Source organism: Kogia breviceps, chromosome 17 (assembly GCF_026419965.1).
Source record: "Kogia breviceps isolate mKogBre1 chromosome 17, mKogBre1 haplotype 1, whole genome shotgun sequence".
NCBI lineage: Eukaryota > Metazoa > Chordata > Mammalia > Artiodactyla > Physeteridae > Kogia > Kogia breviceps.
The window spans coordinates 76224561-76245940 of NC_081326.1; the positions used below are offsets into that span (position 1 = coordinate 76224561).

At 66.3% G+C, this 21380-nt stretch overlaps 1 protein-coding gene across 12 annotated transcripts in view; it reads left to right on the plus strand.

Annotated features, from left to right (window-relative positions):
* ADGRB1 (adhesion G protein-coupled receptor B1) overlaps positions 1 to 21380 on the plus strand; it is a 77017-nt gene that overhangs the window by 30033 nt on the left and 25604 nt on the right. For all 12 annotated transcript variants that reach the window (XM_067018102.1, XM_067018109.1, XM_067018098.1 and 9 more), the window contains 6 exons: positions 245 to 353; positions 2925 to 3068; positions 3526 to 3601; positions 3706 to 3808; positions 4674 to 4717; positions 18710 to 18851. In XM_067018102.1, the coding sequence (XP_066874203.1) occupies positions 245 to 353; positions 2925 to 3068; positions 3526 to 3601; positions 3706 to 3808; positions 4674 to 4717; positions 18710 to 18851 (618 nt within the window). The remainder of the gene's footprint in view (positions 1 to 244; positions 354 to 2924; positions 3069 to 3525; positions 3602 to 3705; positions 3809 to 4673; positions 4718 to 18709; positions 18852 to 21380) is intronic.

The following is a 21380-nucleotide window of genomic DNA, read 5'->3' on the forward strand; positions in this document are numbered from 1 at the left end:
GATGGAGACTCAGGTCCCCATCTGCCGCCCAAGTCAGGTCCAGAGCCCTGCGGGGCTCGGGAGTGACGGACAGGGCCCCCGATGAGGAGGGAGCAGATGAGGGAAGGAGGCCGGCGGAGGCCGAGCAGCGAGAGGGCGTGGCCCGGCTGGGGCGCAGGGGTCTTCGGGGACCCGGAGCCCCGGCGGTCGGCGTTCTCGGCGGGGCTGCTCCCCAGCATGTCCCTGACCCCCGCCTCCCCTCCAGATGGGCCCCAACGCCAAGGAGCTGTTCCGGCTGGTGGAGGACTTCGTGGACGTCATCGGCTTCCGCATGAAGGACTTGCGGGACGCGTACCAGGTGACAGACAACCTGGGTAAGCCCAGCCCTCGCCGCGCGGACCCCCAGGCCCCCGCCCCGCAGCCCTGGGCAGGGCGCTTCGGCCTCAGTTTCCTTGTCTATAAACAAGCAGCACCAGATGCCCCCTGCAGGACCCCCGGGCCGGGTTCTAAGATGACCTCTGTATCCTCAGGTGCAGAGACCCGAGGCTTCTGAGGTGACCCCGGGAGGGGGTCGGCGTAGGGGCTTTCAGACCCAGACAGGGTCCTGGAGACCTCGAATCGTGGGACACACCAGGAAGTCCCAGACACAGCCAGCCCCTTGCTTCCGCCTCCCTGGGGCTGGGGGCCCACTTGTACTTGTCCCCCAAGCCCTTTCTGCCTTAGAGCTCAGGACCCCAGAGCTGGGGAGAGCTCTGAGGCCGGGGGATCGGGGACAGCCATCATCTCGCAGGTGGGGAGACTCGGGCCTGGGGGTCGGGTGCCAATGGAGGTCACCTGGCAGGTGGGATCACTGGTGGCACCAGGCCGGCTGGGCCTTCCTTCCCTTCCTTCCCTACCTCGCTGGGCTGACTGGGCCTTTCTTCACGGTGAGATGGGAGTGGCCCAGAGAGGGGAGAGCTTTTATGCAGCCGTGCGTGCGTGGGCATGGGACCGGGTGGCTACTGCAGCTCTCAGCCCCCCTGGCCCAGGACCTCACTGTGGAGGCTGGTTCCCCAGCCGCCCAGCCCCGCCCATGGCCCCTGGAGGGGCTCTCAGGGCCCACCCTTTGTCACCACAGGAGGCCCTGGACTCCTTCCCATTAGTCCTCATTAGCCATCCCACCCCACGCACCCTCACGCCCCCAATCACCCCCTAGCCCCCCCGTATACTCACACCCCCATGTGCCCTACACCCCGTGCGCCCCATGCACCCCGCACACCGTGCGCCCCGTGTACCCCATTCACCCCCTATACCCCATGCCTATAGTCACACACCCCATGTGCCCTGCGCACCCATACGCCCCGTACATCCCACGCACGCTGCACATCATACACTCCCTACGCCCTGCTGCTGGAACGCTTACCCGGGAATCCAAGCAGCCTGACCTCCTCCAGGTCTTTATCCAGAGGCCACCTCCTCAGGGAGGACTTCCTGACCACCCGGTTTGGAAGGGCCCCACCCAGGGGTCATCACTGCCCAACAGACCACCGTCCGCCTGTTTCTTCTCTACTTGGGTCGCTGTCTGTCCCCCCCGCCCCCTGTCAGCTCTGGGAGCGGGTCTCGCTTTCCTCTGCGTCCCCGGCGCTAGCACAGCCCCCGGCACGTGGCTGCGGTTCGGAAGCGTGTGGCGCGGATGAACTTGCTTATTCGTTCTGTCCTTGGTGAGGGCCTCAGCCACAGCGGGCCAGCCGTGTGCTGGGCTGGGCACCCAGAGAGGGGCGCCCGTCCCTCTCGCAGGATAGGTGCCCTGGGCCCCAGAGCTGACCACACAGGTGCAGGGAGGGCACGGCTGGTGGGGGAGGGGGCCGCGGCGGGGTAAGCCAGGCCCAGAGGGGCACAAGAGTGCGGGCAGGCGCTGCACAAGCAAAGGTATGGAGGTGGGCATCAGCTGGTCAGTGGGGTTTTGCTGGGGAAGAGGCCCCAGGGTCGGGTGAAGGCCAGGTGACAGCCGGGCAGGCGAGGCTGTTGGTTCCTAAGCCCCTACCCCTTCCCACTACACCTAAGGCCGCCCCGCTGCAGACCCCGACCCAGGCCGTGGGTGCTGGGTGAGGGGAGCAGTGTCTGCCTGGAGCGGGTGGGCCTGGAATGAAGGGGCTCAGAGACGATGGGACCCCACCCCACCCCCTCCTGTCCTCCCAGGCCCGTCTGCCGCTTCCCCTCTGGGAAGCGTGGGGCGGGGCCGGACAGAGCCCACTGGGGCTGGTGTCTTCAGGAGGCCTGCCAGGCACCCACAGGGAGAGCTCGGGAGAAGCAGCTACAGGCTGCCAGCTCTCCCTGCCCTGGCCTCTCCCCGGACGTGCTGTGTCCCCGCAGCCCGTCCCCCTCCACTGGAGCCCTTCCCCACACCCAGCACCGTCCTGCCCGGCTCTCCACTCCGCCTTGGTCCATCTGTTGGCCCCTTTACACTCCCGGCCCTGTGAGGGGGGCGGTCTGTCCCTGTCCCTGTTACAGAGCAGAGCCCAAAGGGGGAGGGCTGGGCTCCAGTGTCCCAGGGAGGGGCACCAAGGCGGACACCACGCCCTGTGGGTCCCTCTGTGGCTGCAGAGCTTCCCGCACAACCCGTCTCTGGCACCTCTGGGGCCGCGGGGACTGGGTCCAGGCCTGGGTCCTCATAAGGGCCATAGGGCTCCTGCTGGGGCGGGAGTGTCATTGGAGGGCTTGGAAGGAACCAGGAAGTCACCCGGGCCCTGGACCTCACGCGGAGGCTGGTGTCGGGCTCCCGCCTGGCTGGGTGGCCCCATGCGCGCTGCACCCACCCTGAGCCAGGAGCACCCCCTGTCATGGTCCGGGGCTCCGGGGCCCACTCCCCGTCCCAGGGCCGAGGCGCCTCTCGTGAAGCGGCTTTTCATCTCACTGTCTCTGTCTCCCTTTGTCTCTGTCGTCTCTGGCTCCATCCCGAACCCCAGTCCTGAGCATCCATAAGCTCCCGGCCAGTGGCGCCACAGACATCAGCTTCCCCATGAAGGGCTGGCGGGCCACGGGCGACTGGGCCAAGGTACCAGAGGACAGGGTCACTGTGTCCAAGAGCGTCTTCTCTACGGGGCTGGCAGGTGAGGAGCCTCGGGGTGTGGGAGGGGTCCCCAGAGTCCGAGGCTCCCCCCCAGCAAGTTCCTTCTGGAGTCTGGCCTGCTGCTTCAAGGGCTAGGGTGGCGTCCGTTTCTTCTCAGTGTTCCCCAGGTTGCCCCCTCCTCCAGGAAGCCCTCCCTGCCCTCCCTGTGTTGGGAGTCTCCCAGGCAATCTTGGCTGAATGCACCAATGGACCCCCTCACCGCAGGGAGGGGGAGGGTCTTGCCTGGAGTCACACAGCGGGTGACTCCGGTTCCCAGGAGGATGAAGTGTGCCCTGCCAGCCCCCGGGTCTCAGGAGTCACTCAGGGGGACCCAGGCAGTCCCCCCAGCTCCAGGCAGTGCTGCGTCCGCAGTCGGGAGGGACACGTGCTCCCCTTGCCCAGCAGGGTCCCGGTTTGTGGGTGGCCGGGAGGAGGGTGACCGCGGCGCTGTCTTCCAGAGGCCGACGACTCGTCCGTGTTCGTGGTGGGCACCGTGCTCTACAGAAACCTGGGCAGCTTCCTGGCCCTGCAGAGGTGGGCGCCGCGGGCACGCGGGGTGGGGGTCCGGGAGGCCGGGCCTGGGGCAGGTGAGGGCGCAGGGCTCCCGACCCCGACACGGCCCGCCGGCTCTCCCCCAGGAACACGACCGTCCTGAACTCCAAGGTCATCTCGGTGACCGTGAAGCCCCCTCCCCGCTCCCTGCTCACACCCTTGGAGATCGAGTTCGCCCACATGTACAACGTGAGTGCCCTCCGCGTGCCCCTCTGCCCCGCCGCACGTGTGGTGTGCTCGCACGTCTCCACGTCGCGTCAGCCTTGGGGGAGGGCTCCTTTACGCCCGAGTGACAGCGGGGGACACGGGCTGGCGGAGCTGCGGGGACTTGCGCAGGGTCACCCGGCAGGGCCGTGTGGGAGCTGAGGCTCAACCCAGCCCCGTCGGCCTGGTCGTTCCCTCGGGGAAGAGTCACCCTCTGCTGAGAAACGCATCTGCCCCGGCCTCACGGACCCTCTCTCCCTGCTCCCTGGGGCTTTCCCTCGGGCCTCAGAGCAGCCGGCGCCACGAAGCCCTCGGACCAGCCGAGAGCCGGGAGCCGCCCCGGCCACCCAGCCGGGACAGGGCAGCGCCAGGCCAGGTTGTGGGAAGAGCCGGACCTTCCTTTCCCGCTGTGAGGCCTTGGGCCCTGCTCAACCTCTCTGTGCCTTGGCTCCCTCCCTTACCAAGGGGGAACCCTGCTGTTACCACACCGCAGCCCTCGGGACGGGGGTGTCTGCTGAGCCCTACCTGTGCCCCCTGACCCCACGCTTTCCGTGGGCTAAGCCCACTTTACATTCAGCTGGACTGGTCACCTGGCCATCTAGAGTTGGGCTTCGGCCACTGCCGTCCAGCCGTGCTCAGAGAGGGGACAGAAGGTACCCGAAGCCTCACGGCAGGGGTAGGGGCTGAGCCAGTCCCTTCCCTGCTCTGGGCCTCAGTCCCTCCTCCTCAAACTCCGTCCCTGGGGAACAACGGAGGGAGGGTGCCTGGCGCACCCACAGGTGGACCCCACAGTGACCCTCGGATGCGGCTCATAGGGCGGCAGGTGGCCTGACCCCTCCCCTCTCTCCAGGGCACCACCAACCAGACGTGTATCCTGTGGGATGAGACGGATGTGTAAGTTCATCTGGGCTTTGTGGCCTCGGGCCCTCGGGGCAGACCGGGGAGGGGGGGGGATGGGGGAGGAGGCTGACCCAGTAGGGGAGGGACACGGGCTCCGCGTTCAGGGCCTCCGACCGACCCCGCCTGCCAAGCACGGTCTCTCCCTGCCTAGTGCAGAGGCTCTGAGGCAGCAGGGGGCCCACCCAGCCGGCCTCGCACTCCTCGCAGGGAAGTCCACGGTCAGGGGTCCCGAGGGGTGCGGAGGTCCCCCGGACCGGGAGACAGGCAGGAGCACCGCCACGGCCTGGGGCAGCTGGGGGGTGAGACCCAAAGGGGTCAGAGAGGAAGCAGAGGCGGGGGCTTCTGGGGTCCCGGGCCCAGTTCCCTGTCCAGCACGCGGCGGCAGCCGGTGCCGCAGCGCGGCCAGTACAAGTGGGCGCAGGGCGTTGGTCTGGACTGGCCGGGCTGTGATTCGGGGTCACGGGGCCATGTGGGCACCCAGAGCAGGGTGTCCTCCAGACACAAGGAGGCGAAGGGAAAAGCAGGTGGGGTCTCGTGTAGTCACGGGGAAGAGTGCGCCAAGGCCCTAAGGTGGGGGCGGCCCTCAGAGGTGAGGAGGCTCCGAATCTGGGGAGGCTGGGCAGGAGAGGACTTAACGTCTGGCTCCTGATGGGCCAGGTGGACCTGGGGCGGGCTGGGCCTTCCCCTCAAGGGGTTTGGCATCCGTCGAGGAGGGGCTGGTCAGAGAGCTGCGTGTCATTGCCACCCGCCTCCCTCAGCCCTGGCACCGCCAGTCCCCGGGCCGGCGCCCGGGCCAGGGGGTACATGCGGCGAGTCCCTCATACTATGGGCAGTGCAGTGACAGAGGTGCGTCCCGAGAGGTCAGGAGAGGCTCCCGGAGTGGCTGACCCTCAAGGAGGACACCTTTTCCCTGCAGAGAACATGAGGGAGGGCTCTCGGGCAGAAGCACGGTTTGAGCAAAAGTGTGGAGGTCGGAAGGTACAGGAGGAACATGAGGCGTGGCCAGGAAGCGCAGGCAGCTAGAGAGGCGCAGGGGTGCAGGGAGGCTGCAAGGGCCACGGGGCAGTTTGTAGGGGCAGCATGTCAGGAACTACGGAAACTGTTGGGGAGGGATGTGACCATGACGTATCCATCCGTCCTCCACCCACCCATCCATCCACCCACCCATCCATCCATCCACCCATCCACCCACCCATCCACCCATCCGTCCATCCATCCATCCATCCATCCACCCATCCACCCTTCTATCCGTCTATCTACCCACTTACCTATCCTCCCACCCACCTGTCTACCCACCCACTCACTCATCCACCCATCCACCCATCCATCCATCCATCCACCCACCCCCCCACCAATCTACCCGTCTACCCACCCGCCCACCCACCTATCCCCCAGTGATGACTGACCACTGACAAGGCACTCCTCTACGAGGTCCTGGCCCTCAGCCTCCTTCTATGCCTGATGAGTAGGAACAGGAAATTAGGAACGTAGAGATCCCTGTGAAACTGTCAGGGCGTGCCACGTGCCAAGAAGTGGAGGCGGTGGATCTAGTGGCAGGTGGGGCGAGGTGCCTTTCAGAGCAGGTTCACAGAAACCTCTCTAGGGCGGTGTTTGAGCAGAGGCCTGACACAGCACTGTACACATGGGTGTCTGGGGACAAGCATTTTGGCAGAAGGAACAGGCAGTGCAAAGGCCCCGTGTGTGCAGGGAGTGTGCAGCGCCATAGGGCAGACTGCACTGCCCTTTCCCACTCTGGCTCTGAGGGCGTGAGGACAGGGTCTGGGGCCGGGAGCTGGGCTGGGGGAGGGCTGGGGTGGACCCTGTAACCCTGGGAAAGTGGCCCTCTGGCTTTGGTTGTTGTCGACTGTTTTTCTCTGGATTTTGCAAGCGGCATAAACTCTTTGTACAAAATGGGGTATCAGAGAAGGGTGGGGAAAAAAAAAAAGAAAGAGGGCCCACGTTCTCACGGTACCCAGGCTGGGCCCCCTGGCCATCGTGGGAGGTTGCGCAGCGGCTGCAGTCCATCCCCCACGGCCCAGAAACCCTCCCAGCAGGCTGTTCAAAGGCTGCCCGCAGCTCCCTGGAGGTGCCCGGTTCACCCAGCTGCCCAGCATCCTCGCTTGGACAGTGCTGCTCACATTTCTGGTTCTTTCCTTGGCTCTGAGTCCCCCAGACCGTTTCAAGGTCTGGGTAGTGAATTACTTTCCAGAGAGGTGGACCCATCCCCTTGGCTCTCCCAGGGCAGCAGGTTGGGAGAGGTCTGGCCAGCCCAGTGTCAAGTTCCCTGTCCTTTGGGGCTGCGTGGTCTGGGGCAGATTCCACCCTCCAGAACCCTCAGCCTTCCATCCCCGTGGCGGGGTCTGCCTGTTTGCGTGTGAGAGCAGAGTGGGGGAAAGGACAGCGGCCAGGTCCATGGGGTACTCACCCCTGGCCGTGGCCTCCACTTGCCCTTCCTCTCTCAGGTGTGGGGAGCCCACCCACTGCCCCAGGCCTGCTTTGCCCACCGCTGGTCGCCTCTGGATAGACGGGATTGTTAAGGTCTCTGCACCTCGGTCCAGGGCCCCGAGGACGGTGGGAAGGTGACAACAGCTGTGCTGTGTTTGAAGCCCCCTGAGACGCATTTTGCCCACAAGCCCCCCGTTCAGTCCTGGCTGCAGCCCTGGGAGCCCTGCTGACTGTTCCTCTCACCTCTGGGGAATCTGAGGCTCCAGAGGACCGCGGCCCAGCTCAGAGTGGGGGCTGAGGCGTTTGATCCAGAGCTGGACAGCCCGGGACCCAGAGGCTGACAGTGGGGTGCGGGGCCACGGGGAGAAGGTGGCCGGCTCTGCCCGCTCCGCCGCCCTCCCCACCCTGCTCTGTGCGGGACAGCACCTCCCTCCACCGCAGGGCGGGGCCCCTTCTCACATAAATGGGCTCAGAGGAGCCAAGGGCTTCCCAGGTGACCTGAAATGGGGACCAGGGACAGGGCGCCAGGTCTGTTTCCACCTGTGTGCCCAGAGATCAGGCCACCTGGGCACACTGTGCTGGTGTGGGCTGCTGTGGGTTTGTGTTTTTGTGTGTTTGGATGAGAAAGGGTCTCATGTGTCTGCAGAATTGTGTGTGTTGGGGGGTGCCAGTGGGGGGTGAGAGCCATCAGTGACCATCAGGTGAGAAGTAGTGACCTTCTGACGCATGACTGGGCCCTGGTCACTTTCCCCATCTCAGACTGAGCCCTTGTCCTGGTCCCACGCTGAGCCCTGACCCTGGTCCCACGCTGAGCCCTGAACCTGGTCACAGGCTGAGCCCTGAACCTGGTCCCACACTGAACCCTAACCCTGGTCACACTCTCAGCCCTGACCCTGGTCCCACGCTGACCCCTACCCCGCATCTCATCTGGAGTCACTCGTGCGTGTTCACATGTAGTCGTTCACGTGTCATGTGCGTGGAGGGCTGCCTCCTCTTGCAGCCACACGTAACAGTCAACCATGTGACACAGTCGTCTTGGAAAGTCTGAGTCAGAGGCTTCCACCCACAGGGCAGACCCTCCACTGCCTCGCCCCCAGTTGTACACACACACACAGACTCAACATCCGCAGCTGAGGCACCTGCTCACAGCGAGGCGCAAGGCCGCCCCCCCCCCCGCAGCCCCCCCACACCTACGCCAGCCCGACCAGTGGCAGAGAGGGCCTCGGGAGCAGGGCGGTTAAGGAGGGAAAGGGAGACTCTGCAGAGCTCTCAAACGTTTAGGGGTGTGGAGGGTGGGTGCATGGAGGGTGGGGGGTGCATGGGGGGTGGATGCATGGAGGGTGACGGGCTGCTGGGTGAGCCGGCTTGATGAGGGCCGCTCGCACATCCCTGGAGTTAAGTTCTGTGGTTCTGAAAGGACAGCTCCCTGGATCCCTCACTCGTAGAAGCTGCGAACGTTTGGCAGTTTCCTTTTTAAAAACAACCAAGAGTAGTTACGTAGAGCATAAAAGTCAGAGCTGGCAAGAGCCTCAGAAACCATTCGCTCTGTCTGCCCCCACTTGGAAGTGGCGTAGCTGAGGCCCGGGGCGGGGACGTCGGGACGGCCAGGCCTGGGCCAGACGCGCTCCAGGGCGCTCCTCCCGCTACGCCGGCGTTTCCTTCGGGAGGTGTTCTGCCCGACGGCAGTCCCGCGTGGGCTCCAGGGAGGGCGGGTTCCGCGCGCACCGCGGCTCGTGCTCCCGCCCCGCACTCGAGCAGCCGTGCGGGCTCTGAGAGGTCCTGCGGCAGCCTCCTCTCCAGTGGGCTTGGGGCGCCTGGCACCCTTCCTCTGTAACTTGAGCCGGCGGAGCAGACGCTGGGACAGGCTGGTGGAGGGCGTGGTGTTCCCGCAGAGTCTGTGGGGTCCTTTCCCGAAGCCTGAGCCCACTCCACGCACCTTTAGAACCCTCTCATTTACTCACACAAGCTCTCTCAGCCCGGCTGGGGACCTCGGTCCAGAGTGACAAGCCCAGGGTCGCCCGTGGGCCGTGCCAGTCTGCGCTCTCTCCCCGCCGGTGCCGACCCCCAGCCCTGCTGGGTGCAGCTGTCCTGGGGGATGCTGAGGACCCAGGCCCAGCCCCCTCCCTGGAGTCCTTGCCCAAGTACGTGTCCTGGTCCCTTTAAGAGCCTTGCCCCTCCCCCATCCTTGGTTTCCTTGGAGAGGGCAGTGACGGGCCGGGCCGAGGGGGGCAAGCGAGGGGGGGCAAGCGGAAGGGAGTCTTGGCAGGGTCCCCGGGTCGCTGTCAGCGGCCGGTTCCCAGCCCAGTTTCTCCCACGCCGGCTGGTTCCTGATGGGGGCAGAGGAGGCTGGCCGAGGGGGACAAGGAGGGGGATGGGGTAGGAGACGGGCTGGACCCAGAAGGCCCCCCTGGCGGCCTGGGTAGCGCCTCGGGATCCACGTCATCAGTGAGCACGGGAGGGAGGTGGGGGACATGCTCCGCTCCCCGCACCTGGATGGGGACTGGGGCTGGGGGAGGGGTGCAGAGCTGCTCTCAGAGGCGAGACCACCCACCCGTCCTAGCCTCTGCTCTGGACTCAGCTCAGCCCCTTCCCCAGCTCCCGTCCCTTCTCTGAGCCGTCCCCTACTTCGTCCTTGGGGAGCAGGGGGGCCGGCAGAGGCCCACGGTGGTCCTGCCCTCTGTTCGAGGGGCGTCTGAGCCCGGGCCTGCCTGTCCCCTGCCGGGTTGGGGAGCTGGAAGGGACAGACAGCCATGAGGTCACGGCCCAGGGACAGCAGCTGTGCTCTGAACCTGGGGCAGCGAGCGTCCCCTCTGCCCTGCTGGCAGCCCAGCTCCCGCATCCCCTGCCGGCCGCCCCACGGGCCCCCTCGCCTCTCCCCTCTTTGGTGCCAGCGGAACACTTGGCGCCTTTGTCTATGGCCCCCGTGCCCTCTTCTCCAGCCTCAAAGCCACCTGCTCCTGGAGGCCGTTCTGCCTGCTTTTCTGCAACCCCAGCCCCGTCCTCTTCCTCCCAGCTCTGACCCGCATTTGCAGCAACTCCGTGTATCCACATGTTTGTTCCCCCGGCAGAGTGTGAGGCCCGCCGCGCGCAGGGCCTGGGTCTCCTCATCCAGCGTGCCACCTCCCCGCCACCGCCGGGTACACAGGAGGCCCTCGGGAGGGCTTATTCTAACGGCCCCTGCCCTCTCGCCCTCTTTATCTTCCCGCTGGAAAGAGCACTGCTTGGCCAGCGGCGCCCTGGAGAGGCGCGTCTGGGGAGGGGGGCAGGGTTTGGTGCCAGGAGCAGGCTGGGGGCATCACAGACATGTGCTCGAGGGTCGGGTCGGAGGGGGGCGCCTGAGCGTGGGGGGCTTTCCGGGGCAGAGTCAGGGCCCACGAGTCTCCTGCTGGGCGTGTCCAGCTGCGTCCGTCCCTGTGCTTTCCCACCTCTGCGGGGCCCCGCGTGTCTGGGCGCCCCTGTGTCAGTGGTGTGGGTGTGCGCCCCTATGAGTGTGGCATCCGTGGAGACCCGAGGGTGAGGCGCCGGGGCTGACGGCTCAGGGGAGGCACAGGGTGTGGCCGGCCCTGAGCTCCCGGGGGCCGCTGGGTGGGAGCGGGGGCCACGCCGGGCAGTGCTGGGCGGCTCGGTGCTGGGAGGGTGCCAGGGGTGCACAGGGCGGCTGCGGGTGGGGGCCTAGTTGCTCCGCGGCATGTGGGATCTTCCCGGACCAGGGCTCGAACCCGTGTGCCCTGCACTGGCAGGCAGATTCCCAACCACTGCGCTACCAGGGAAGCCCATGGTGGTTCTATTTTTAGTTTTTTAAGGAACCTCCATGCTGTTCTCCACAGTGGCTGTATCCATTTACATTCCCACCAACAGTGCAGGAGGGTTCCCTTTTCTCCACACCTTCTCCAGCATGTATTGTTTGGAGATTTTTTGATGATGGCCATTCGGACTGGTGTGAGGTGCTACCTCAGTGTAGTTTCGATTTGCAGTTCTCTAACACGTAATGCTAGTATTGATGTTGATGGTGTTGGTGGTGATGGTGACGGTGGTGGTGATGTTATTGATGTTAGTGGTAGTTTCAGTGAGAGCCATGAGGGTGGAGGTTGTGGTGACAGTTAAGGCGGTGGTGGTCTCAGCTCTCTGGGGGTTTTGAAGCCCCCCCATGGGAACCAGGACGCGCCCATGGCACAGTTTTGGAGGTGGACGGCAGCAGACAGGGTCAGACGCCAGCCCAAGGAGATGAGCGGCTGGGGTGGAGGACAGAGAGGAGCGCTCACGAGGCCACACAGTCTGGGAGGGTGTCTTGGAGGAGGCAAAGCTGGGCCAGCTGAGGGTGGTGAGGTTTGGGATGTCCTGGAGCCAGGGAAGTGCCTGTGGAGGTGCCCAGCGCCCAGCACAGGGCCTGGGCAGGCGGGCGAGGGACGCGCTTGCTGAATGAGTGAGTGATGGACCAGCCTGACCCCAGCTGCACCAGCGGATAGAGCGTGAGGGGGTGGGGTGTCGAGGCGCCGGCCCCTCAGCTGGCAGGGGTAGGCGTCAGGCTGGACAGAGCTGGGCCGGAGGTGTACCAGGCGAAGGTCTGAGTGAGGGGCACAGGTGTCAGGCAGGGTTCCTGGGGTGCAGGGCTCTGAGATGGGAGGAGTTGGCAGGCAGGCTGGGGTTTAGCGGGAGGGACACTGGCCCTCCCAGGCCAGATGAGTTCCTTGCGAGGCTGGGGGGCTCAGGGTCCCAGCGCCTCCAGGGGCCCCGGTGGCCTTGCCTAGGTTGGTGGGGTGGGTCAGGCGAAGAGCCGCTGAGCCCTGAGGATGGCCAGGTTTCTAGCCTGGGGGCAGGCCTGCGGCCAGAAGCCCTGACTCAGAGCATGGCTGGTGCCAGCTGGGAGCCAGGAGATTGGTATCGTGGCATCGTGGGGAACGTGAGAAGCCCCGGAGGCCCTGGTCACAGCCCCGCGGATGCTGAGCCAGCCTGAGACGCTATCAGTGCCGCAAGAGCCAGCCCCACGCGGGCAGGGACGCAGGCCTGAGGGGGCATGGGTCTCACCTGGCGATGCACTCAGCAAGACCCAGGTCAGGCAGCTATCCATCCCCCAGGGTCCCCAGCGCCACAAGCGTCGCCCCCAGGCCCTGAGCCAAGAGGGGATGGAGCTGACCTGGGCTTGCCCTGGGGGTTCTCACAGGCCAGTGACCAGATGGGGGTTGGGCACAGAGCAGGGGGTTGAGCAGACTTCCTGGAGATGGCAGTGCGCCCGGGGTGCCCTGAAGGACGAGGCTGAGTCAGCCAGGGGGCAGGCGGGTGTGTGGTCAGAGGAGTTGGTCAAGATCAAGGCCTGGAGGCAGGAGAGGGCGCCTGTGTTCTGAGTCACCGGTGGTTCCTCTGGGCTGGAGCATGCAGGCAGGGCTGCCAGGGCTGGGATAGTGGGGGTGAGGGGGTGCTTGGGAGTCATGATGAGCTCCAACTGCCGGGTGAGGTAGGACCCAAGAAGGGAGCCCCAGCACGGCGGCAGGGTAGGACCTGTTGGCGGAGCCAGGTGCAACGCTCAGGAACTCACGGCCTATCCAGGCGGGCTCCCTGGAAGAGGAGGCTCAGCACAAGCCTTGGTCTGTGGGTCAGAGGTCAGTAGGCGGAGGTGGGAGGTAGGCACCCTGGATGTGTGAAGCGTGGTTCAGCAGGGCTGGTGCCCGGAGTGTGTGGTTTGGGGAGCACGACGGCCAGTCTGAGGAGTTTTCAGGGGCTCCTAGAAACCCCTGCCTGCAGAGACAGCTTGCCCACTCCCTGTTCCCTCCCTGGGGTGAGCTGTGCCCACTCTGGCTTCTCTCTGCTGTGTGGGGGGACACCTGTGAGTCATTCACACCCCAGTGTGAATTAGCCCATCAAACCGCAGGGGACCCTGATGCACACGGTTCCATAATAGCACCTGCGTCGTGGGCCGTGGGCCAGCAGGAGGCACGTCCCGAATGCAGCGAAGGCCCTGGCTCAGCTGGCCGGCGGGGGGCTCTGCACACACCCTCTGTTACTGCCCCCTGATGTCCCACGCGTGTGCCGGGGCCTGCGCTGGGCATTGTGTCCCTGTGATCTCCCTGGACAGCATGTGGGGGGAGGGTTCGTGCCCACTTCATAGGGGAGGCAGCTCAGCTCCGAGTGGCCGGCAGGGACTTGGCCCAGAGGTGGGAACAGGCCTCGCGCTCCCAGTTCCTCCTCGCGGGGCGGGGACTGGCCCCTGGCGAGTACATCCGGGCATGGCAGGGACCGGGACGGAGGGGTGCCGTAGGCCGAGCCTCCTCCCAGGGCCTCCGACGCGCCTTGGCCCCCACCCACCCTGGGCCCCGGGGGAGGTCCCCTGCGGGGCCCCTGAGCTGGGTGGGGGCCAGGCTGCCTTCTCGGAGCCACCTCACCTGGGTGAGTTTGTGGCTCTGGCACAGGTGCTGAGCGAGGCGGGTCTGCACCGGGCGGGAGTTGCGGGGAGCTGGGCTTCACGGTCTGAGTGTGGCTGGAGGGGAGGCTCAAGGGGGAGCGCGGGGAGGCTCAGGGAGGGCGTGGCCAGTCCCCAGGGGCTGTGGGTCCCTGAGTGAGGAGGGAGCCGGGAGAAGGTCTTGAGCAGAGGATGACGTGTCCTGGCATATTTCAAACGGTGGCGCGGGGACAGGCGGCGGAGGGCAGGGCGGAGGCTGGCGGTGGTGGGTCCCACCGGGGCGGTAGCCACGGTGTGGGGACCAGAAGTGAGACTCCGTGCATTTGGCCAGGAAGGTCAGTTGATGATGGGTCTGTAGGTACGAGCAGGAAGGAGGGAGGGAGGGTCCTGGAGGCCGCCGCCAGGTTGGAGCTGGGAAGAGGGGCCCTGCCTGCCCACCCATAGCAAGTCGTGGCTGAGCGCTCCGAGCCCGCTGGGGTGCGGGCAGCGGGCTGAGCCAGCCGGGCCCCGGTCCTGCCAGAGGAGGACGCAGGCGGGAGCGTCAGGCCGTCACACATGGCGGGAGAACAGGGCCGGGGCGGGAGGACCCGCGGATGGAGGCCACGGGTCAGGGATGGCCTCACCCTGAGAGCCGGGGTGCTGGCACGTGGCCGTGGCCGTGGCCGTGGAGGCGGAGCCGTCCAGGCCGGGCCCAGCTGGTCGGCGTGCAGGGCGCGGACAGGCACCGGAGGGGCTGCGCTCCCCGTGGCGGTGACTCTGGCCTAACACTTTCTCAAGGAGCATTTGGGGCCGGGGAGGCGGGAGCAGGAGGCAGCTGCCCAGGGAGCGAGGTGGGTGGATGAGGGTGGCGTGGTGGTGGAGGGAGGGTGCACGGTGTATTCAGGGCCGACCCCAAAGCGTCCAAGGGGTCCAAGGGGTGGGGGGCGGCAGAGGAAACTCAGGTCTCAGCTCAGGGTCAGGACGCACAGTGGGGGCCCGTGTGGAGGGGTGCCGGCTCAGGGCTCAGAAGTGGAGCAAAAGGGACGGGAAATTGTCCCTGGGGTTTGGTGACTTGGGGGCTTTGGTAGGAGCAGGGTGGGAGGAGCCTGTGGTGGCCTGCAGAGGGGTGGGCAATGGCTGGACCTTCCTGAGGCCCTGGTCGATGGGGGAGGCACAGCCTTTCTCTGGGAGCTCTGATCTGAGGGGCCCAGGGCCCCCTGCAACCTCCCGTCACCTCAGGCAGGGAGGGGCTCCCGCCCTCCTCGTGCTGGCAGGGGCCCCAGCTCCAGCTCCTTCTCTCGCCCTGGACCTGGGGGTTGGGGAGGCGCAGGTGGGTGTCACTGACCCAGATTCCTCGGGCCTGGGCCTGGAAGGGGGGGCGTGGCTCTGTGACCCAGATATTCCAAGTTTCTGAAGCTCAGTCAAGAGGCAACCAATGGTCTCCCACATGTGGGATTGTGTGTGAGGAGGAAATGACCTGCCTGTGTTGCAGAGATGGTAACAGGTGTCACCTGCAGCAGGAAGGACTTCGGTCAGACATGGTGAAGAACTTCCAGCTGTTGTGGGTATAAGAGGATACGTCCTAGAGGTTTTGTTGAAGAAAGAGGGCTGAGGGTCCCCTGACCTTTCCCAGTTCAGGGCGTGCCTAAGATGCAAGCGAGGGTCTAGCGGTCAGGGACCCCCACCCACCTGTCCTGCTCCAGCCAGTCCCCAGCTGATGCCCTGGTGTGGGGTGGGCCTTAGGCAGGCCCCCCCTCCGCCTGATCTGGGCCTAGGGCCACCCTCAAGGGTCCCTTTCAGATTTGCCCCTCAGAGTTCAGTGGCTCAAATACTGTGGGCTTTGCAGGCTGGTCAGACAGATAAAAAACTGGAATCCTGGCCCTCCTGCTGTCTTGCTGTGTGGCCTCGGGCAATCATACCACTTCTCTGAGCCTCAGTTTCTATATCTACACAGCTGAGTTGAGGATTATTGCAAAGATTAAATGATAAAGTGCACAGGAAGCTATTAACGTTGAGGTGGGGGAGGGGACGAGGATCGGGTCCCTGTCCCTGTGTCGCGTGGCAGTGGCCTGCCAGAGCCAGGGGGACCGTGGAGCGGGAAGAGGCCAAGGCCAGGGAGCCTGCACTGAGGTCCTACAGGGTCTGGGTGAGCCCAGAAGCTGCCCACCTCCCAGGCTGCCAGGCCCAGCAGTTGGTTCTCTGGACCAGGGGCCGACGCCTCCTCATGCCTTCCGTGGCCTGAGGCTGCAAGGCAGGCCCCAGCCGAACCCAAACCTGTCAGCAGAGTGGGCCGTGCTCCTCATCGGCCCCTCCTCTGGGAGGCTGATAAGCTAATTAGTGCCCATAGCAGGAGTCCTGTGGGGCGAACCAGCAGCCTGGGCTGGCCTTCTCCCAGGAGGTGGCCAGCAGCTGTCAGCCTGGCGCCCTGCAGACCCGCCAGCACTGCCTGGGAACCTGCCAGCCTACCGGCCCCAGCCAGCCTGGCTCCCCTCACCCCGGCCCTCGGGGTGCTGTCCCTTCCCAACCCTCCCAGCAGCCTTCAGCAGGCGGAAAAGATGGGTTCGGGGTCCCCCCAACTCCACTCAGAGTAGGAGGGCTGAGGCAGCATCCGTGCCTGGACTGAGAACTAGAGCTGAGATTTGAACCCAGGACCGGCCGGCCACAGACTCCTGCTCTCAGGAGCGGGCACGTGGCCAATGTCGTGGCCAAGCCTGAGAGAGAGGGAGGCGCTGTCTCCAGGCCGGAACAGCCCGCAAGCCTCCTCCCCGGAGCGTCCTGGGTCTTGGGGACTTCTGGCCTGCACTTCCTTGGCCGTCTTGGTGTCTGGTCAGTGGCTTGCACGCGCACCGCAGGCGTGAGGATGGGGTGCTCTGGGGGTGGGAGGAACCAGGGGCAGCTGGGGCTCAGCACTCTGTGCCCCTTCTGCGTGGTGCTGGGGGACGAGGGGAGACAGGAGTGTGCCGTGCCCAGCACAGCTGAGTGAGGCCTTGATAAAGCCCCGCTGAGGGCGCGGGAAGACCAGGCTGGATCTCCCGGGACTCTCCGGGGCCCCGCATGCCCTTTCCTGATCCTTCCACCCCCCAGCTCTCGTCTCTGGTTCTGCAGTTGTTGGGGTCTTCTTCTCTAGCGGAAGGCAGATGAGAAGAGGTCTCTACCGGGGCCTTAATAGGTTCTGATTTCTGCTCCCCTCCACGCCAGGGGCACCGGGTGTGCAGGATGGCGGCCTGGGAGGCGGGACCACACAGGCAGCCGAGCCCCTGGCCTCCATCCCAGGGGCTGCGCTCAAGGCTGTGGCCTTGGCCCTGGCCCTGCCTGGGCCCTGCTGTGCTGTGTAGTCAGGCACACCTCGGGCTCCTCCCGGGCCAGCACGGGTTCAGATGGGCCAAGGTGGGAAGGTTCGGGCGGAGGCATGGTCAGGAGCCAAAGAGGCGGAAGCTCCGGGGGCCCTCCCGTGGCATTCTTTATGAGGGTCCCTAAGATGGATGAGCTTTGGGCCCCCCAAACCCTGGCCCCCATGGGCTCAGGGGCCAGTGCTGGTGAGAGGGATGTCCCCTCCTCTTGCAGCACTTCAGAGAGTAGCATACAGGCGTGGGGGAGGGGGTATTCTGGGGCCACAGAGCCCTGACGCACCCCACGGAGCCAGGGCCTAGCCTCTGCCTAGCTGTCACTTTGGGCCTCAGTTCTCCTCCTCTGTAAAACAGGGGCAGGCCCTTCCCCGTGGGGGGAAAATGAAGAGAGAAAAGCAGACTCGAGGGCATCCGGCGGGCCCAGAGTGTGTCCCTTCTCCCCTGGGGCCTGAAGCTCAGGAAGGAGATTGTATAACATCTCAAATTCAACAGAAGCAGCTCTGGGTTCTGGGATGCCCAAAGCTGAGACCCTAAGCTTTCCTAAAGATGTTCTCGCAGGTGCTAGGCTGGTGGGGGGGCGGGGCTTGACGGTGTCCTACGTCATCCTCCCCTCCGTCTCCTCCCCATTTTAGAGATGAGGAAACTGAAGCTAGGGCTGGGAGCTGACTTCCCAGGTGACACAGCCAGGAGGTAGCCCAGGATGGTTGCTTGCAAATCCAGGTGTTGAGGAGACGCCCGCTCAGTGTGTGGGGGTTAGGGCTCCCCTGGCAGTGCACAGGGTGGGAGCCACTCAGCCCCCAGCCCGCCTTCCATACAGAGGGGCTGGGACGGGGGAGACAGGCTGAAGGCTTTGGAAGGCATCTTGCAAGCTCCCTCCTTCTGGGGCTGGGGGATCTAGGGCGGGCCAGGGTGGACCCTTACGCAGAGACGTGGAATTTCCCCCCCAAAGTCCCAGGGCAGACACCGGGTCTGAGTTATTTGTGGGGCGAGGGGGCTTTTGCGGCCCTGGGGTCAGAAGGAGACCACTCCCAGCTGTGGCTCCCGAACGGTGGTTTCCGTCTCAACTCTTCAGCCTGGAGCCCTCCAGCCTGCAGGCCCAGGGCCCTGGGGAGGGCACTCCATGGGCACCTTCTGCGGGCGTGCCTGGCTGGAGGCTGCGAGACAAGTGGGCCGGCATGGGGGTGGGGGGGACTTAGATCAACAGCGACTGGTTCGCAGAGTAGTTCAGTCCGGCGCACTGAGGCCCTAACAAGCGCTGGTTTCAAGGGAACCAGAGCCACCCGAGCGGCAGCCAGCAGGAGGGCCCTGGGTCAGACGGCAGGGGGCACGCTCAGGCTGCTTCCCCGATCCTGGGGTGCGGGGGGCGGGGGTGGGAAGGCCGATCGGGGCCAGGGAAGGTGGCTGTGGGAGCGGGGCGGTCCCAAGGTCACCGGCGCGACGCGGGGGCCGGGGGCGGAGGCGCAGAGGCGCCCCTCGTTCCACCCCGGCCCGCGCGCACACCACAGGCCGCCGCGCCCCCCCCAGCTGGCGCCCAGCTCCACGTGCGCCCACGCGCCCCTCCCGGCCCGGCGCTGGGGCGGGGCGCTCTTCGGGCGCGAGGCCAGGGCTCGGCACCCCGCCGGCCCCGCAGGCCCGCGCTGCCGCGAGTCGCTCTCCCGTGGCTCGGCAGCGGCCATGGGGCGCGGGGCTCCGGGGGCCGGCGGGGCGCGCGCGGCGGCGGGCGCAGGTGCGGGCGCGGGCTGGGGACGCGGGGCCCGGGCGCGGCCGGCAGCCGCTCACGCCGCCCCTCTCTCCCCTCCCCCCGTGTGTCCCGCCCCCCAGACCCTCCTCCCCCGCCCCCCCGCAGCTCGGGCCCTGGTCGTGGCGCGGCTGCCGCACGGTGCCCCTCGATGCCCTCCGGACGCGCTGCCTCTGTGACCGGCTCTCCACCTTCGCCATCTTAGCCCAGCTCAGCGCCGACGCGGTGAGACCCCAGCCGGGCGCGCGGCGGGGGGGCGGACGGGGCGGGGGCGCGCGGGGCGGGGGCTTCCGGGGCCGACTGTCGCCTCCGGGGCCGGCGCGGGGAAGGGCGGCTGCGCCCCGCCGCCCCCCGTGGCCTGGCCGGCGGGGCCCGGGCCTCTAGAGAGGGCGGGTGGGAGCTGAGTGGGTGGCGATGTGGAGTTGGGGACTGACCTGGGAGGAGCCGGGCCGGGGCCCCGAGAGTGACTGATGGGTGAGTGAGTCCCCCCCCCCCAACTCTCTTTGGGGGCCTAGGACCCTGGAGGAAGCCGGTCCTCAGAGGAGCCGGGCAGTGTGGGCCCCGGCCCTAGGGGCTGGAGGAAGACTTGGCCTGGCAGAGCTGGGTAGACGCCTTCACTTGGTGGGGTTCCTTCCCCCAGCTGGTGGCAGAGGCTCCTGGCCTGCCTGGGAGAGGGAGGGGGAGGACCTGCCACCTTCCTTGGAGTCCTTCCCCACCCACCGCAAGTGGACCGTGGGCTCTGGAGACAGCTGCGTCCCCAAGTAGGGGTCCCGGGGGTGGAGAGGGTGCTGGGCTTGGCTCAGGTTGGCAGCCCTCCCCAGGAAGGCCCCATCATCTCAGGGGCCTCCTTTTTGTTCTCGTGATTCTTGTGGGGGCTGCCAGTTTCTATGGCGACAGCATCTGGGGCCAGCTTGCTGGCTGGGGCCGGCCAACTGGGGCTGGTGGGCGCTCTTGCCCAGGGCCAAGCTGCCCTCGCTGGACCTAGTAAAGCCGGATCCCCCCAGCCGCGTCACTAGACCCCCCGAGGAAGGAAAGGGTAGGGGTCTTTGCTCATTGAGCCCCCTGGCCCCGGCCTGGTGCGGAAGGATCCGCAGGCAGCAGATATGGAGGACGGACTGGCAGTGGGACACCTATTTGGGGGTGTTTGGGGTGGCTGGCCCTCATCAGACGGGGGTGGCGCAGCTCTCTGCTCATGTCCATGTGGAAGATGTTTCCAGGCCTCTCTGAGAACAGTCTGCCCCCCTCCTTTGTCCTCTGAGACGTGGGGAGAGAGAGCGATATTGTCAGCCAGGATCCCCCGGAGGGTCAGAGCCGGACAGGACCTTAGAGGTCATTGCCACTAACCCTTCTATGGACAGGCAGGGAAATCGAGGCTTGGGCTGGGGGGCTTGCTCAAGGTCTTGGGGTGACTGCTGGACAGGGGTCTGGGGTCTTGGCCCTGATCCTAGTGTGCCCTCCCCCTCAGGCTGTCCCTGTGACAGGACTTGCTTTTGCTGATTCTGGGGGCAGGCCCCTGAAGGCAGCAGCCGGGGCCGTGCTGGGGGCTCCCCGGAAAAGGTGGCTTTCTGCACAGGGGAGCAGCCAAGGGGGCTGGGACTTCCTGGGTCCCCTGCGAGGCCAGAGCAAGCAGGGCAGGGCCGCCTCGGGGGGCAGAGGGAGCTCCAGAGCGGGACACATGCCCAGATCCCCTCTCCCAGCCCGGGGTCTGGCCCGTAGGAGGTCAGCGCCAGTCAAATCTTGAAATGCGGGCTTGTCACGCGCACACGGTGACCCCAGACCGGCCTTCAGTCCCTCTGAGCCTCGGTTTCTCCGCCTGTAAAACGGAAATGGCCCCATGCTGCTCCGGGTGGCTGCGAGGGCTTCGCCGGTTGACAGGGACCCTCCTGGATGGGGCCTGGAGCATGGCAGGGCCACTGCATCCTCGAAAGGTGGCATCCCGCTCGGGGACTGAGCCCGGGGCCGCCTGGCATGGAGAGCGTGTTGGGTGAGGGGTGGGCAGCTGACGCTGGTGGAACTCCAGGGGCGGAGGAGTGGGCTGCCCAGGGGGCCTTTCTCGGAAGAGCTGACCTGCACCGGTGCCCCTGAGGGTGAGTGGACGGGAGCCCTGTGCCAGGGTGGGCAGGCAGAGCTTTGGTCTCTGAAGGGTTCAAGGCTTTGTCTGGCAGGGCACTCAGCAGCTGCCGTCAGAGGGGCATCTGGTGGCAGCCTGATCTGCACAGGAGGGTGAGACGCAGGCTGGCAGGTCAGGGCACCCCATCCCCACATCCCAGAAGAGGCAGCTGGGTCCGAGGGTTCGGGAGCTGTCAGTGGCCACAGAGCCACCCGCTGGGCACGGGACCCAGGGCAGGCTGCCTGGCCACTGGGAGCCTCAGTTTCCTCCTCTGTCAGACGGCATAGTAGTGGGCTCTGGCTGATCCTGTGACCCGCTGAGGGCCTGGGCGTGGCTCAGAGGAGCATGCTGGGAGGGCGTGGGGGAGGGGCTTGGCCTGTGCTTGGTTGCTGCTCTCCGAGCCATCGCCACCTTCCTCTCTTTCCCCATCCGGCTCTGGCCCCAGAGATGCTGCCGAGGGGGCAGGGGCCGAGAGGGAGACTGCTGTCCTGCAGCCCGTCAAGCCGCGCCGACCCCTCTGAGTGCCTGCAGCTGGGCCCTCGAGGGGCCCGGGGTCTGACGGGGAGGCAAGCCCAGGCTGGAGGGAGGAGGTGTTCTGGGGGCTCAACACCAGCCTCCTTCCTTCCAGGGGCAGCTTGGGAGAC